The sequence below is a fragment of the Theropithecus gelada genome, chromosome 1, assembly GCF_003255815.1.
Source record: "Theropithecus gelada isolate Dixy chromosome 1, Tgel_1.0, whole genome shotgun sequence".
Classification (NCBI taxonomy): Eukaryota; Metazoa; Chordata; class Mammalia; order Primates; family Cercopithecidae; genus Theropithecus; species Theropithecus gelada.
In genome coordinates this window covers 106037417-106052956 of record NC_037668.1, presented here as the reverse complement: position 1 = coordinate 106052956, position 15540 = coordinate 106037417, and the positions used below count along the sequence as shown (strand labels likewise).

Sequence of the window (15540 nt, the reverse complement as noted above, 5' to 3'; positions counted from 1 at the left end):
AGTAGACAGTTCTGGGTGGCCCACATTTTTTGGATGTTTACCATATAAAAATTCAATTTATATACCTTACTTTTTCAATTAAAATAATCATTTACTGTGTAGCTCCACTGTGGACTTCAGCTTTATAGAGAGTAATTTCTGCTAGTAACTTCAGTAAATGAATGCAACACAAAAGCAAGAGATCACTTTCCTTTGGTAACCTCTGGTCAAACATTATGGATGCCCTCATTAACTGAGAGCCAACAGGTTAATGGGAAGAGGAGGACTTGAGAGGTAGGTTGCAGTTAACACTGAGATAAAATCAAGAGATGAAAGAGGTTTCGGTTGGCTGCAGTGGTACACGCCTATAATCTCAGCACTTTGGGAGGCTGAGGTAGGAGAATTTCTTGAGCTCAGGAGTTTGAGACCAGCCTGGGCAACATGGCAAAACCCCATCTCTACTAAAAACACAAAAATTAGCCAGGCATGGTAGTGCGCACCTATAATCTTAGTTACTTGGGAGGCTGAGGTGGGAGGATTGCTTGAGCCTAGGAGGTTGAGGCTTCGGTAAGTTATGATCAGTGAGGGTCTCAAAAAAAAAAAAAAGAGAGAGAGATGAGACAGGTTAGATTAGCAATAGATCTTACGAACTGATTATAGCCCACCTATATCCTTTACCCATAAAGCTTTGAAACAACTATAAAAGAATTCGTGTGATATCACCATCCCAAATTTCCAAACATTACATTTGATGTCAGAAAAGCAGAAAATATGCTTTAGCTTCTAAAAATTCTTATTTCAAGTTTATACTACTATGCCTTACTGAATAAAATTCATAGAATTCTATTTTCCAAAAGTTCTCATTAAGTTCAAAAATACAACATCTTCATTTTTTATCTCTAATTCATTATCAGCACTTCAGTTTTAAACTCTCTGTCTAGCATGTCTCTAACAAGAAGTGATCTCTAAATGACTTTATTTTTTCTTTTTTTCTTTTTGTTACTGTTTTTTGGTTTTTTCTCACTCTTGTTGCCCAGGCTGGAGTGTAGTGGCATGATCATGGCTCACTGCAGCCTCAACCTCCCTGGGCTCAAGCAATCCTCTTGCCTCAGCCTCCTGAGTCCTGTCCAAGCTTCAACTTGGGACTACAGCTGGGACTACAGGCACACATCACCTGCCTAATTTTTGTATTTTTTTGTAGAGATGGGGTTTCACCATGTTGCCCAGGCTGGTCTTAAATCCCTGGACTCAAGTGATTCACTAACCTTGGCCTCCCAAAGTACTTGGATTACAGGCATGTATGTGCCACTGCACCCAGCCTAAATGACTTTAGATACACCAGGGTCTCTACCATTTCAAGGATTTCTATAGTCAATCCACTTGCAAAACACTGTCATAGTCATTGTTGTATGTCCCTCAATACTTTGTACATAAAGATGACAATGGAATATTTTTAATTGAATGCACAAGCTCTAGAGGAACATTCAAGCTAGAAAAGACCTTGGATCTCTTCATTTAATTCAGTGGCTCCCAAACACACAACCTACCAATGGATGACAGGCCAGCCGCCTAAGTATATCAGGGAAGCTTTTAAAAATGACAACATTCTTCGGCCCTAGTCTACATCTGTAGGGGTGGGGCCCAGAAGCCTGTGTTCTTTAAAAAGGTCACCAAGGTGATTCTAAGAGGCAAGTGGCTTTGGGAACCACTGGTCTAGTTCACCCACCCCAACAAGAGGGAAGACTTGCCCAAAGTTGGATAGTGAGGAGGACAGGGCAGCAAAAGGATCAGTAAAGGACAAGGACAAAATGGAAGCCATTTGGCAGAGTTCTTCGGTGATAAATGAGCATGGACTATAATAGTTAGAACGTTATGAGTTATCACAGAGTCCCTTTTTATCACAGAATAACTGATGAATAGTTTTTGAAAAAACATACCAGCATTTTTTTGAAGTATACATCTTGGAATATTGGTCCACGGAGTGTTTGTTACGCAGGAAAAAAGGGAGAGCTCCATACTCAAATAAGTGTGGGAAATAATAAGCACCAAGATTCTTGGATTTTTAAATTTTTAGTGGACTTCTCACAGACTTTAATATGTATTATGAATTTACAAAATACAGTTCCCAAAGTTATTTGACAACTGGGGGCATTTTTTCTATAATATGTCAAAGGCATTCATGTTGCTTGGAACACATTTTAGGAAACCTGCACTAGCTTGTCAAATTGTTTGTCATTGAACTGCACTTGACTGGAGGATGGGGCTATGTCATCTTCACCTTTAGGCTCCCAGCATCAAGCACAATGCTGAACTCCTAATAAGTGCTCTGAGTGAATCCTTCAGTTAAAAAAAAAAAAAAAAATTTTTTTAGTTAAAAGTACTTTTTTTAGTTAAAAGTTACTTTAGTTAAAAGTAACTAAAGGTGAGTTGTCTATTTGGTAAAAAGGTTCAAAAGTTAGAATACAATGAAGGCTCTTCCAATTCTAGAATTATAACTACCATTTAAAAAATACCTACTATGTGCCAGGTACTGATCTGACATACATGATTTTTCATGTACCCCTCACAACAACCTTTTGCGATGAGAAGTATCATTAACCTCACTTTATAGATGAGGAACAGAAACAAAGAGCAGCCAATAACTTGCCCAAGGTCTCACAGATAGTAAGTGGCACTCCTAACCACTAAGCTATACTATACTTCAATGCTTCCAGACAGAAGGGAGGTTTAAGAGTATATGGCACAGAGGAGGTATTAAGAGTGGCCATAGAAATGATGGAACATTTTCCGGCAAAAAGCATAAACATACTTGTTTTCCTCTTGCTTAGCAAAAGCTCCTAGGTCCTTTTTTCTAGGTCCTTAAGGCAAGAAATGTGCATATAAAAAGAAAACTTATATTTATAAGAGTTCAGAGAATAACCCAACAATGTCCAGTCTCATTGACTCAAGAAGTGCCCATCTCATAGGATGGAGGACTAGAATGTAAGCTCCATGTGGCCAAGGATTATTGTCTGTTTTATTCATTGATGTATCCCAAAATTTGGGGCAGTGACTGGCACAAAGCTAATAACCAATAAGTTTTCTAATGAAGAATAAGATTGAGCATGCCTAATCTACCTTCCATTTTAAAACTGTATTATAATCACTCTTTCCAGTTATAAATTTGTAACATGTACAAATGATAAAAGTAAACTTTTTTGACATGATACACACCTTTTATTAGAGGGTTTTTAGTTCTTTCTTCCCAGTATTTGGTTCTTTACACACATAACAGGAAGAAATATCTCTACAGTGATTTCTTTTGAAAAATTAAAATTCCACCAGTAATTCTAAATTCCCTGACTTGATCATCACATATTGCATGCCTGTATCAAAATCTCACATATACCCCATAAATATGTACAATTACAATGCATCAAAAAAATTCTGCCAGCATTCAGATGTAGGAAAAGCACATCTGGCTCTGCTGAGGGTATAGCTGAGAGGGTTTCTTAGGGATGAAGGGCTCACAGATAGTCCCAGCCATACATTCAGAGGGTTACAAAAAAAACACAGTTGCTTCACTGAACAGACAATTGAAACAAAAAACATAGAAGAGACTTTTCAAAATGGGCTGAAGTCTATTCCAGTAGAGAGAACTGATGACATTTTAAAAGTTAAGACCCCTATTTTATCTGTTGATTGTATTCATTCAATATAAAATTTTAACTACACTTTTGATATTGTCTCATCAGGGAAAAAAAAATCAAACCCCATCTGATTAAACCTAGAATACAACTATTAATTTATAGGAAATACAGTGACAGGGGATGCCAAACTAGACTACAGGAATGCAATCAGCAAAAAACAAACTGTGAAACACACAGGGTAAAAGATCTGGCTTCTTCAACAAATACACTGGAAAGAGAACAAGACGAAGGGGAATATATAGATTAAGAAAGACTCAAAAACATATTTAAAAGAAGTCTGAATTATGGTGTTTAGGAAAGCACATAAATGATAAAACTATATAATGGGATTCATTACCATGAAAGTCAGGACAGTGGTTACTCTTGGGTGCAGGTGGAAAGAGGCATATGGAAGGTCCTCAAGTGGCTGATAAAGTCTATCTCCTAACAGAGGTGTGGTTACAAGGGTGTTCAATTTATCCATTAATTTACACATTTGTTTTATGTGCTTTTCTCTACTTGTGTTATATTTAATAAAAATTTTGTTAATGAGGGAAGAAAAGAAATCTTGGCAAATGTTGGTAACTGTCAACATGGAGTTAATTACACTATTTCCTTGATTTTGCATGTATTTAAAATTTCTGTAATAATTTTTTTCTTTTTTTTTTCTTTTTTTTTTTCTTTTTTTTTTTGAGATGGGGCTTTTGTCACCCAGGCTGGAGTATACTGGTGCAATCTCAGCTCACTGCAACCTCCACCTACCAAACTCAAGCCATACTCCCACCTCAGCCTCCCGAGTAGCTGGGACGACAGGCTCACACCACGATTCCCAGCTAATTTTTTTTTTTTTGTATTTTCTGTGGAGATGGGGTTTTACCATGTTGCCCAGGTGGTCAAGAACTCCTGAGCTTAAGTGATCCTCCTGCCTCAGCCTCCCAAACTTCTGGGATTACAGGCGTGAGCCACCATGCCCAGCCATAAGCTTTACTGCATACTAACCGCCAGTCTTTGCCCAGAGTGGCTCTCAATCTTATGGAAGAGACAGACATTAAAGCAACAATGACCATTAAGTCTGATAAGAGTTATGGAAGTTTAGAGGATAGGCACAGAACCCAGTCCTGACGTAGTGAGGAGGCTTTAGGTAATGACTCGCAAGTCCTGCAGCATGAGTAGGAGTTAACAGGGAAAGAGTAGGGGAGAGATTTCCAGATAAAGAGAACAATGCATAAAGGTCATAGAGAACGGAAAATAGTTTCATTTTCTAAACAGCCCATGGAAGGTGTCTGTCATTTACATTCCCCTAAATCAAGATGTCTCAGAATATCTGCCTGGTGCACAGCCCTCTCTGGCAGGACTCCTTATCCACTGCTCCCCTACGTCTGTACTGCATGGACCTGTAGGCTGGACCAGAGACCCACAGGCCCCAGGGTCCTGTCCCACCTATGCTGTACCCTGACACAACAAAGACTCTTTCTTAGGAAGTTTAATAAGACACACAGGCAGGGCACAGAAAGTAGAGAGGTAAAGAAACACAAAGACACAGGGGGGTGAGGTAATAACGGGAGGAGCAAAGTCAAGAGGATGAGAAGAAAGAATCAGTCAAGAGTAGAGTAAGTAGGGAGGGAGAGAGGCTGAGATGGAAGGTTAAGGACAACTAGACTTGCTCTCAGTTCTCCAGAGTATAGAGCCACTGCTTTAACCTGAACAGAATGAGCAGTGTTCCAACTGTCCATGGAACCTGACTGTCCAGCTGTAGAAGCTGTCCTAAGCTTCCTTACCTCCCTATACATTTTAATAATATAGATATTTATATGGACTGAATGTGTGTGTGTCCCCAAGCCTAATCCCCCACCTCCTACCAGGTGATGGTATTTGGAGGTGGGGTCTTTGGGAGGTGACTGTGTCATGAGGGTTGAGCCTTCAGGAATAGGATTAGTGCCTGTATAGAAGAGGCCCTAGAAAGAGCTCCCTTTCCCCTTCTGTCACATGAGGATGCAACAAGATGGCTGTCTATGAACCAGGAATTGGGCTCCCACAAGATACCACATTGCCGGCACATCAATCTAGGACTTCCCCGCCTCCAGAACTGTCAGAAATAATTTTTGTTTATAGGCAACTCAGTTTATGGTAGTTTGTTACAGCAGCCAGACAGACATATACATACATACAAATTGCCCAAGATAGCCTGCAAGAGCCTTCCACTCCACTCAGGATAGCTGGGTTGGTGATTGCAGGTAAGAGAACGTGAAAGGGCTAGCTATTAACCTACAGGTAGCCAGGGTTTGAAGAGGAGTCTACCCCTGCCCAAGGGTGTAAACTTTACTTTAGGGTTGTTCAGATATCTTCTTCAGGGTACTTCTAGCACAACAGCAGTCTTATCCATTTCCTACCCTCCTGACAGCAATGAGGTCTATAAGGCAGCTGGTTGGATCCTCCTCCCACTTCTCAAAATGAGTCATGTTTCTCTTGCCTGAATTTTTCATATAAAAATGAGGCTGGTGCTCAGGAGGGGATATCAAGCCTACGTAATGATTGTGATATATTTATAACTTCTCAGATGGTATGATGTAAATCCAGAAAATACCATTATATTCCATTTAAACTGAATATTATTTAGAAAGAAAATACAGAGAATGAATGGTTGAGTGTGCTTCTACTTTGTAAAACACATGTCAGGGATCCTTGCTTCTTCTGAAAAAGATCTGAGTTATTCTCATTGCTTGCAGAATAAAATCCATACAACTTCAAGGACATTGGTAGTCTTACTACTATCTATGTCCTCAGCTGCCTCTCCTACTATATCCATTATCTACTTTTATTTAGTAAACTTTTAAGGAGCAGCTAAACCATCTAGCTAACCATCTAGGAACAAGATTTAAAAAGGAAAAAAGTCCCAGCCCTCAGGAAGAAATAGAGGAGTCACTAAATTCAATCTTATGTGCAAATGCTATGTTAAAAATCATGCAATAGCGGGCATTTAGATTTGTGAATTCACAGGGTAGGCTTCTTGGAGGAAATTATGGGACTAGAAAAGTGAGTAGGAGTTACTGGAACAAAGAACAGCATGAGAAAAAGCACAATGGAACGAAACAGTTAAATATTGTTGAATGTAAAAGGGATTATTAAGAAGTGAGATTGGAACAGTGGGCATAGAAGAGGACTCAAGAGGCAGACAGGAATATGAGGCATTGTTTGGCTGGTAGTAATTGGTTTGTAAGTAATGGGGAGCCCTTGCAGGTTTTTGTTTGTTTAGACAGTCCTGCTCTGTTGCCCAGGCTGGAGTGTAGTGGCACAATCATAGCTCACAGCAGCCTCAAACTCCAGCTTGAGTGATCCTCCCACCTCAGCCTCTTGAATAACTGGGACTACAGGTGCATACCAGCACCTCTGGCTATTTTTGGCTTTTTTTTTTTTTTTTTTAGAGACAGGGTATCACTACATTGCCCAGGCTGTTGTCAATCAAACTCCTGGCTTCAAGGATTCTCAATTCTCAGCCTCCAAAAGTGCTAAGATTAGACTGGTATGATCACAGCATTAAAAGACTAAAAGAGGATGAGAGGAGTCAGGGAAACCAAATTAAGGCTGCCTCTTTAGAATCTGCATTGTAATAACCCAACAGTGACAAGTGATAACTGTCAATACCTTCCAGGCAAAGACCACCAGGAATTCTCACCTGCAGTTTATTCCTCCTTGTGAGGAGGGTGACAGCACTCTATGGGAGATTCTGGGGGTTTCAGAAAGAAACATTAGAAAGGATTTGGGCTTGTGTTAGGTGATTTGGGAGAGGGTCCAAAGCATGGGTTTGTTCTGGATAGGGTGCTGTCAGGAAGTGGGTGCAATTCTATGACCAGGAATCTTAGTAAACCTATCTGTAAAGTAGGAGAAATTACCACAGTCAGAGCAGTCTTATCTGCTGTTGACATTCTGTGCAATTGTTTATGTGCAACAGAACGCCAAGGCCTTCCTGCAAGTGCCAAGGCCGCTACCAGATGTCAGGGACTGCTTCTCATACTTTTTCTACTCAGGTTTGATGGGCTTACTTCATATTCCTCAGATCTCAATAGTAATATTCATGCCCAATTCCCAATTCTTTCATTTTTTGTAGATTTTTGTAACTTGTTTTTCCAGGGCAGGGGGTGCTATATGCAAGTCAGTAAAACCCTATTTTGCTCTACTCGTCCCAGTTTCCCATGTGTGAACCAAAAAGATAACAGTTCCACTTGCCAGTTATTCGCACTGCTGGGAAATGATAAAGTCTGCAGAACATTTCATGTCTTCTAGAAGTACCACATAAATACAGAATATTGACTTTCAAAAGAGCTCAGTGCTAGTGTCAGCAAGTTCAGAAAAGGAAGCAGTTTCTCGGAAGCCTCAGGAAGCAGCTCCTCATACGCTGTAACTCATTTAGGAAGTGACTTTGCTTGCAAACAGAGCCTCGAGCTTCATAATTTCTAAGATGGATATATTAATTAGCTTGACTGTAATAATTATTTCACTATATCAAAATATCATGTTGTATACCTTAAATATATACATTTATTTTCAAAAAATTTTAAAGATATGAGTGATGTTCCTCACTACCCCCACCTAAAGGCTAGTCTCTTACCTCATAGCAGAACATAAAAAAAATTAACACCTACATAAGATATTAGTATTGTAACCAATACTAAAGCTTTATGCTAAAGACACTGGGTTTTAACTACTGAATTTGTGAGGATCCTTTTATTCAACAAATATTTTTTAAACTCCAACTATGTTTCAGGCACAGTCTAGGCCCTTGAGGGCCACATCAGTAAACAAAGACAAAAATCCTTGCCTTTATGGAGCTTCTATTGGGGCAGGGGGGCAGACCATAAACAAAATCAGTTAAATATACATAGGATAGTATGCTATGGAGAAAAATTAAGCAGAGAAGGGAATAGGGAGTGCTGTACCTAGAGGCGATCAGTGCTAGCCTCACCAAGAAGATGACATTTGAATAGACTTAAGGAAGGGCATTCTGTAGGAAGAGGTTCTGGCGGAGGCAAAAACCAAAGCAAAAGTCTTAAGGCTCCAGCATTCAAGGAGACCAGGCTGGCTGGAGCAGAAGGAGCAATGACTTTGAAGAGGTAACAGAGCCCATAGCCCATCATAGTATTTTGGTTTGTTCCAAGTGAGAGCAGAAGCCATGAAAAGTTTAGAGTCGAAAATGAGATACAAATTGTATCTCAGGGACAGCAACTTTTGAGGAGTTTTGCTATAAAGGAGAAATGAGGTGGTAATACAGGGGATGGCAACAGGTGTCAAAAGAAGGTTGGTCTGTTTATGAGAAATAATAGCCTGCTTGTGAAGATAAAATCTCACCTTAAAAATCACAATTCTAGGCCAGGTGCACTGGCTTATGCCTATAATCCTAGCACTTTGGGAGGCCGAGGCGGGCGGATCACCTGAGGTCAGGAGTTCAAGACCAGACTGGCCAACATGGTGAAACCCATCTCTACTAAAAATACAAAAATTAGCCAGGCATGGTGGTGCATAATCCCAGCTATTAGGTAGGCTGAGGCAGGAGAATCACCTGAACCCACGAGGTGGAGGGTGCAGTCAGCCAAGATTGTGCCACTGCACTCCAGCCCAGGCAACAGAACAATACTCCATCTCAAAAAACAAAAATCAGCAAAAAAAGTTATTTACATCATTATTGAGGTAATTGCTTGCTGAGTAAATAGGCTACAAAAATGGAATCTCCTTGGTGTGCATTTCATTTTAATAAGTTACTTCTGTTTCAAAGTGAACCACTGAAATATTATGCATACTATGCTATGATGACCAATACTTTATCCTGCATATAATTAACTTTTTTATCCAGATGGAAAACTTGCATTAATGTTGGTTACATGCATAAACATGATAAAATACATATATACTGGAGTTATAAAATGTTATAAACTTTGAGGTAACACGTGAAAACACCTCGTGTACATTATCTTGGAAACTGACCTTGCAAGTCAGTGCACTGAAAATGTTGAAAGTGGCTACCAAACTATTGCTGAGACTCTGGAAAACTTGGGAAACAATATATCTTCATGGGAGGGAAAAAAAAAAAGATGGGCACAATGGCTCCATGTCTGTGCTATTCAAGAGACTGAGGTAGGAGGATCACTTGAGAGTAGGAGTTCAAACCACCCTGAGCAACGTAGAAAAACCACATCTCTAAAAAAAAGTTTTTTTAATTAGGCAGATGTGGTAGCACATGCCTGTAGTCCCAGCTACTTGGGAGGTTGAAGCAGGAGGATTGCCTGAGCCTAGGAGTTAGAAGCTGCAGTGAGCTACAATCACACCACTGCACTCCAGCCTGGGCAACAGAGTGAGACCCCATCTCATTAAAAAAAAAAGAAAGAAAAACAGAAAACAAAAAAAAGAATACACTGAGTTCAAATCCAGGCTCTGCCACTTGGTACGTGTAATTCTGAAAAAATTCTGAACCTCAAAGTCTGTTTCCTCTCTGTAAAGTGGAGATATTAATAATAATACTTACTTCTTAGGGATTAAGTAGATTGAATAAAATCATGTACCCTGAGCTCAGAATAATGTCATATATAATGATGAGGAGAAGTGTTAATGCAAAATACAGATACTCCCCTACTTACCAAGGTGTTATGTCCCAATAAATCCATTGTGAGTCAAAAATACCATAAGGTGAAAATGCATTTAATAACCCAATAAACCCAGAAAGTGGAAAAATCTTAAGTCCAATAAATCCATGGCAAAGTCAAAAATCTTAAGTCTAACTATCATAAACCCAGGACCATCTGTAACTAAAACTGAAGTCCCTGGTTACAGGAAAGACATTTAAAGCTGTCAGTTAAGTATACTAACAAGCTCACTAGCTTAGGAATCAGAAGATCCAAGTTTAAATTACAGCCCAGTTTTTTTCTTGCTAGGTATGTGACCTTGGCTAAGGGCCAATCACTTTGCACTTCAGCCTCATTTAACTGTTAGGTATTAATAATTTTAGTTACCATGTATTAAGCCCTGACCATAAACTATGCAATCTGATACGTTTACATACAGACTCCACTCTTCACAACACTCTTCAAGACAAGTATTCTAATCTCTATTTTATAGATGGCTAAAACTGAGAGAAGTTAAACTCATTCAAGTCCACACAGCTCATAAATGGTAGAACCTGGGTCCATGTCCAAGTTATCGCGTTTAACCTGCCACCTGCCTCCCCTAGGGATCAAAGGAAAGTGTCCTGTGAAAGTGTTTTTTGAAAAAAAAAAAAAACCTATATAAATGTAAAGTATTATTATTAGTAACCTATATCAATACAAATAATTCACAGATGGGTTTACGATTTGCCCCTTAGTACCTGGGAACTTCGAAAGACCAAAGGGTTACACTTTAAGGTCTTTCGTCTCCTCTTGGAATTTTGCCTTGACCTCGATTTCCCTTGAACAGACCGGATAAACAACTAATTAAAGAACTCCAGGTGCCGCTGTATGCCACTCAAAGACAGCTCTCTGCACTACTGAGAATCCAGGGCAACAAAATTATGTGCTTTTCCTAGAAATGTGGACAAAATATTTTGTTGAGCTAACTTCTCACACCTACCTTTGCAGTTTACTTGGGTTAGCACAAATAAAGTGATCACATAAACGTTCGCATAAACTAGTGCTTTCGGTCATGCCTGTGTCAAACTTAGTTCCAGGCCCGCATGCAATCTAATTAAAGCAAATTTCAGTCCCGTTTTAAGGATATGATGTAAAAGAGCTGATTTTCCTCATGAAAATTTTGTTAATTAGTCCCATGTGATTAAGTATGAATCTCTAGGTTATCCACTCTTGGAATAACAGCCCAGCTTTTTAAACTTCTTGGAAATACCACCCAAGGATTTCTGGTGTTGATGTTAGAAATGACAGATTGGGGGAAAGTGGGCCTCCGTTTCGTATTACCTGGAAGGCTCTTCAATTTTTCCCCCCATTTAATCTGGGTATCACCTGGAAGGCACTTCAATTTTTTTTTTTTTCCGTTAATCTGGGGAGATGACCTGCGTGACTCTCACGCCTACGGAGGAAACAGGAGAGTAACGTCCAGATGAGGTGGAGGGTATTAACCTGCCCCGCCAGATCGCTAGTCTGGGAAGGTGCTCACACCTTGAACGGCCGGCGGAATCCGGGACATCTGCAGCAAACACATTTGCAAGCGGAAGAAAGGTTGCCTCCCCCAACCCGCTTCCCAAAGGCCAGATCTCGGAGCAAGGGGGAAGGTGACTTCCTCCGGTCGTGCCAACTTACCTTTTCCCTTCCCGGGAAGGCCCACTCACTTCCCCTCGGGACGCCCCCGGCGGACTCAACACGGCATCGGATTTCGCGCTCCGGGAAGCGCCGCTCAACCCTCCTAGGCCCACCAAAGTCCGCGCGGCGCGGCGGAGAGGCGGGAGAGCCTGAGCACCTGACGCCTTACCTCCGACGGCGAAATCTCAAACGCGCCCGCGATCTGGGCGTAGAGCTCCTGGATGCTGGAGAAGCCCTCCACTCGGCCCGTGGCGCTCCCGTGCGCCAGCTGCGCGTGGAAGACCAGCCTGCGTGCGGGAGCCGGGGACGCTGAGGGGCTCCCGCCGCCCGCGCCCGTCGGCTCGCCCTTCACCAGCCCGGCGGTCTCCTTGGACTTGGCCTTCTTCTTCCCCCGTAGCCTCAGGGGCATCTTGCAGGGCCGAGGGCGCGGGCCCACCTGCGCTGCCGGCCGCCGCCTCCTCCCCGCCGGCGCCTCGGACTTTGCGCCCCGGGCCCCGCGCAGGTAAAAGCAGCCTCTGGGCCAATGGCAGCCGCGCTTCCGCCTGGCTGCGTCGGGTCGGGGCCCCGACCTCCACCCCTGGACCGGAGCAGCCGCCCGCCTGTCAGCCCGCCCAGCCTCCTCCGGGATGGATCTGGAGAGAAAGAAAGTTACGCGTAGTCCCTCATCCGATCACCAGGTTTATCCCCACTCCTTGTAAAAAATGGCTCGATTTCCGTGAAGGCCTGAGGATGCCGACGCTGCGGAACAGTACGCCTTAGAAGGCAAACACGCTGGCCCTTATGTGCTTTTCATAAATCTGTAGTAGGCACCCACGCACGATCTGGCCACAGGCCTTCGAGTCCGTACGTCTGGGCTTTTGGGGATAGGGATTTAAGTAGAAGTCAACCTTCGTCTGCATTTTCTGCGTCTTACACTCTGCAGGGCAGAATTGGAAGAGAAAGTCACATAACCTTGAGCTTGGTGCTACGTTGAATTCATAAACACCCTCCGCCGGGTCCTCGGCACCTCTGAGTTTTCCTTTTGCCTATTCCCTGGGCCGCTTTCTCTCCCAACATTCAGCACGCCTCCAAAGTCATTTGCCCCAGCTCTGCCCTTCTTAGTCTCTACAGAGGACCTTACCTCATATAGTACAAAGAAAATTGAAGCCATTCGGTGTGAAGTATGAGTTCCCTCAATTCCCCACCCCGCGTTTATTGCATTGTTTTCAAGTCCAGTCCCCTCCAACTACGTTTTTTACAACAAAGCAGAACAGTCTTGAATTATTAGCTACGAAATTTCCTCACTTCTTCTCTGCTTTTAGACGCACTGTGATCAGACTTTGCCCCTACACTCTACTGAAATTTCACTTACTATGCAATTTCAGTGGAGTGAAATCACTATCATATCTTAATTACCAAACACAAGTAATTATTTTAGGTCTTTATCTTACTTGATCTGCGTTGCCCATTTTATTCTTCTTAAATTTTGTCCTATTTTAGCTTACTTACCTCTCCTCTCCCCATCCCCCACCCTGCTCCTTGCTAACTGCTACTCTCCAGGAATTGTATTCACCGACAGTTTTTCCTCCACTATCTTCCCTTCTTACTTAGCTTTGCATGTTCTTCCTGTATGACCACATCAACATTCTCAGTTTCACAGAGGTTGCTGTCTCCCAAATATCTCCACCTCCAGCTTATTCTACCAGAAAGGGAACGTACTGTAGGAAACTCAAATTGAGACTAAACAAAACTGACCTCATCATTTCTCCTGAATGTATCTTTTCTTTTCTTTTCTTTTCTTTCTGATTTTAGTTAATAGGATCACCAAGCACTCCCAGACCAGACATTGTGGAGTCGTTGTATCAGGATTTTTCCTTTTCCCTCACCTCTCACATCAATTCAGTCCTGAAAATCCGTGTTTCTCAACTTAAGGTTAGCAGATGTACTGGGGGAGGAGAGTCTTAAGAATTCCTTAGGAGCCCAGCGCGGTGGCTCATGCCTGTAATCCCAGCACTTTGGGAGGTGGAGGCTGGCGGATCACCTGAGGTCATGAGTTCCAGATTAGCCTGGCCGACATGGTGAAACCCCGTCTCTACTAAAAATACAAAAATTACCCGGGCTTGGTGGCGCACACCTGTACTCCCAGCTACTCTGGAGGCTAAGGCAAGAGAATCGCTTGAACCCAGGAGGCGGAGGTTGCAGTGAGCCGAGATTGTGCCACTGCACTCCAGTCTGGGTAACAAAGCGAGACTCAAAAAAAGAAAAAAAAAAAAAAAAAAAAGAAGCTTTAGGATAACTTTAACATTAACATTTTTATGTTTCTGTGACTTAGAAAAGTAATACAGGGACACCTGCACTGAGCCAGTGCCGCTGCTGGTGCTTCCCAGGAGAGCCAGGGCAACTTTCGACTTGGCCCTCATCCAGCTTCAAGTTTCTTCATCAAATCAGATAACAACACGCGAGCTTGTAGCCTTGTCCAGGAGACAGCAACAAAAGGAGCCAAAATAGTTTCTTTGCTGGGATGCTTTAATTCTCCATATGGCACAAAATATTTTCCTGAATATGCAGCGAAAATTCCTGGTAAATCCACACAGAAGCTTTCTGAAGTAGCAAAGGAATACAGCCTCACTAGAGGTTCCATCCTTGAAGAGGATGCTGGGAAATCATATAACACCTGTGCTGTGTTTGCACCTCATGGAACTTTACTAGTAAAGCACAGAAAGGTCCATCTGCTTGACACTGGTGTTCCTGGAAAAATGACATTTCAAGAATCCAGAATGTTGAGTCCGGGCAATAGTTTCTCCCCATTTGATACTCCAAACTGCAGAATGGGTTGGGGCATCTGTTATGACATTGGTTTGCAGAGCTTGCACAAGCACAGGCTGCCAGCTGTTGGTTTATCCAGGGGCTTTCATTTCAACCACTGGACCAGCCCACTGGGAATTGCTTCAGGCTCTTGATAATCAGGTGTATGTGGCCGCAGTCTCCTGCCCAGATGACAAAGCCTCCTATGTTGCCTGGGGAGGGCTCTCAAGGAAGAAACAATCATGTATTCAGACACAGACCTTAAGAAGTTGGCTGAAATCCGTCAGCAGATCCCTATTTTTAAACAGAAGCAATCAGACCTCTGTGCTGTGGAGACAAAAAAGCTCTGAAGTTTATGTTTCCAACGTGTCACAAAACAAGAAGATATGATTCTGCAACATAATCAACTCCCTATTCTTTAATGAAGATCCTTTTTTTAAATTTCAGCCTTTTCCTTCCCAAGGAGCTCTCTATTGAGATGATAATCCTCAGCAAGCTGATATTTTCCACACCACATTAAATAGTTAAAAAGGAGCCTGGAGCGCAAGAGCTGGCTCTGAAGTTCCTTCCATATTTACGTTGCCTCAGAGCACTTTGTGAAAGTAACAGATCTTGGTATCCTGGTGATTGAGTCACCTAATACAAATATATTTGTGTCATGAACCTCTTATCCCACTTGCTGGAGTTGGAATCCATTATCTGGAAAACTTGATCTGGTGCCATTCTTTTCCTAGCAGTACCTTGAAGTTCCATTTGTGGTCCTCAAGTAGCTATAGGACGTAAGGTGATAGATCTTTGGTGTTTGCTAGAGGAGGTGGCAGCCTCTCCCTTCC

General features: G+C 42.1%; 1 protein-coding gene and 1 pseudogene across 2 annotated transcripts in view; one reads left to right on the top strand and one right to left on the bottom strand.

Annotated features, from left to right (window-relative positions):
* Positions 1–13487, bottom strand: part of GIPC2 (GIPC PDZ domain containing family member 2) — a 98305-nt gene extending 84818 nt beyond the window's left edge. Inside the window, exon 1 of one of the 2 annotated variants that reach the window (XM_025386606.1) lies at positions 13354–13487. In XM_025386606.1, the coding sequence (XP_025242391.1) occupies positions 13354–13371 (18 nt within the window). In that variant the 5' untranslated portion in view covers positions 13372–13487. Of the gene's footprint in view, positions 1–12092; positions 12561–13353 lie in introns of those variants that run through there. The other variant, XM_025385893.1, reaches the window with a different exon arrangement.
* Positions 13488–13519: 32 nt separating this feature from the next.
* Positions 13520–15057, top strand: LOC112627994 (annotated as a pseudogene).
* The last annotated feature ends 483 nt before the right edge of the window (positions 15058–15540 follow it).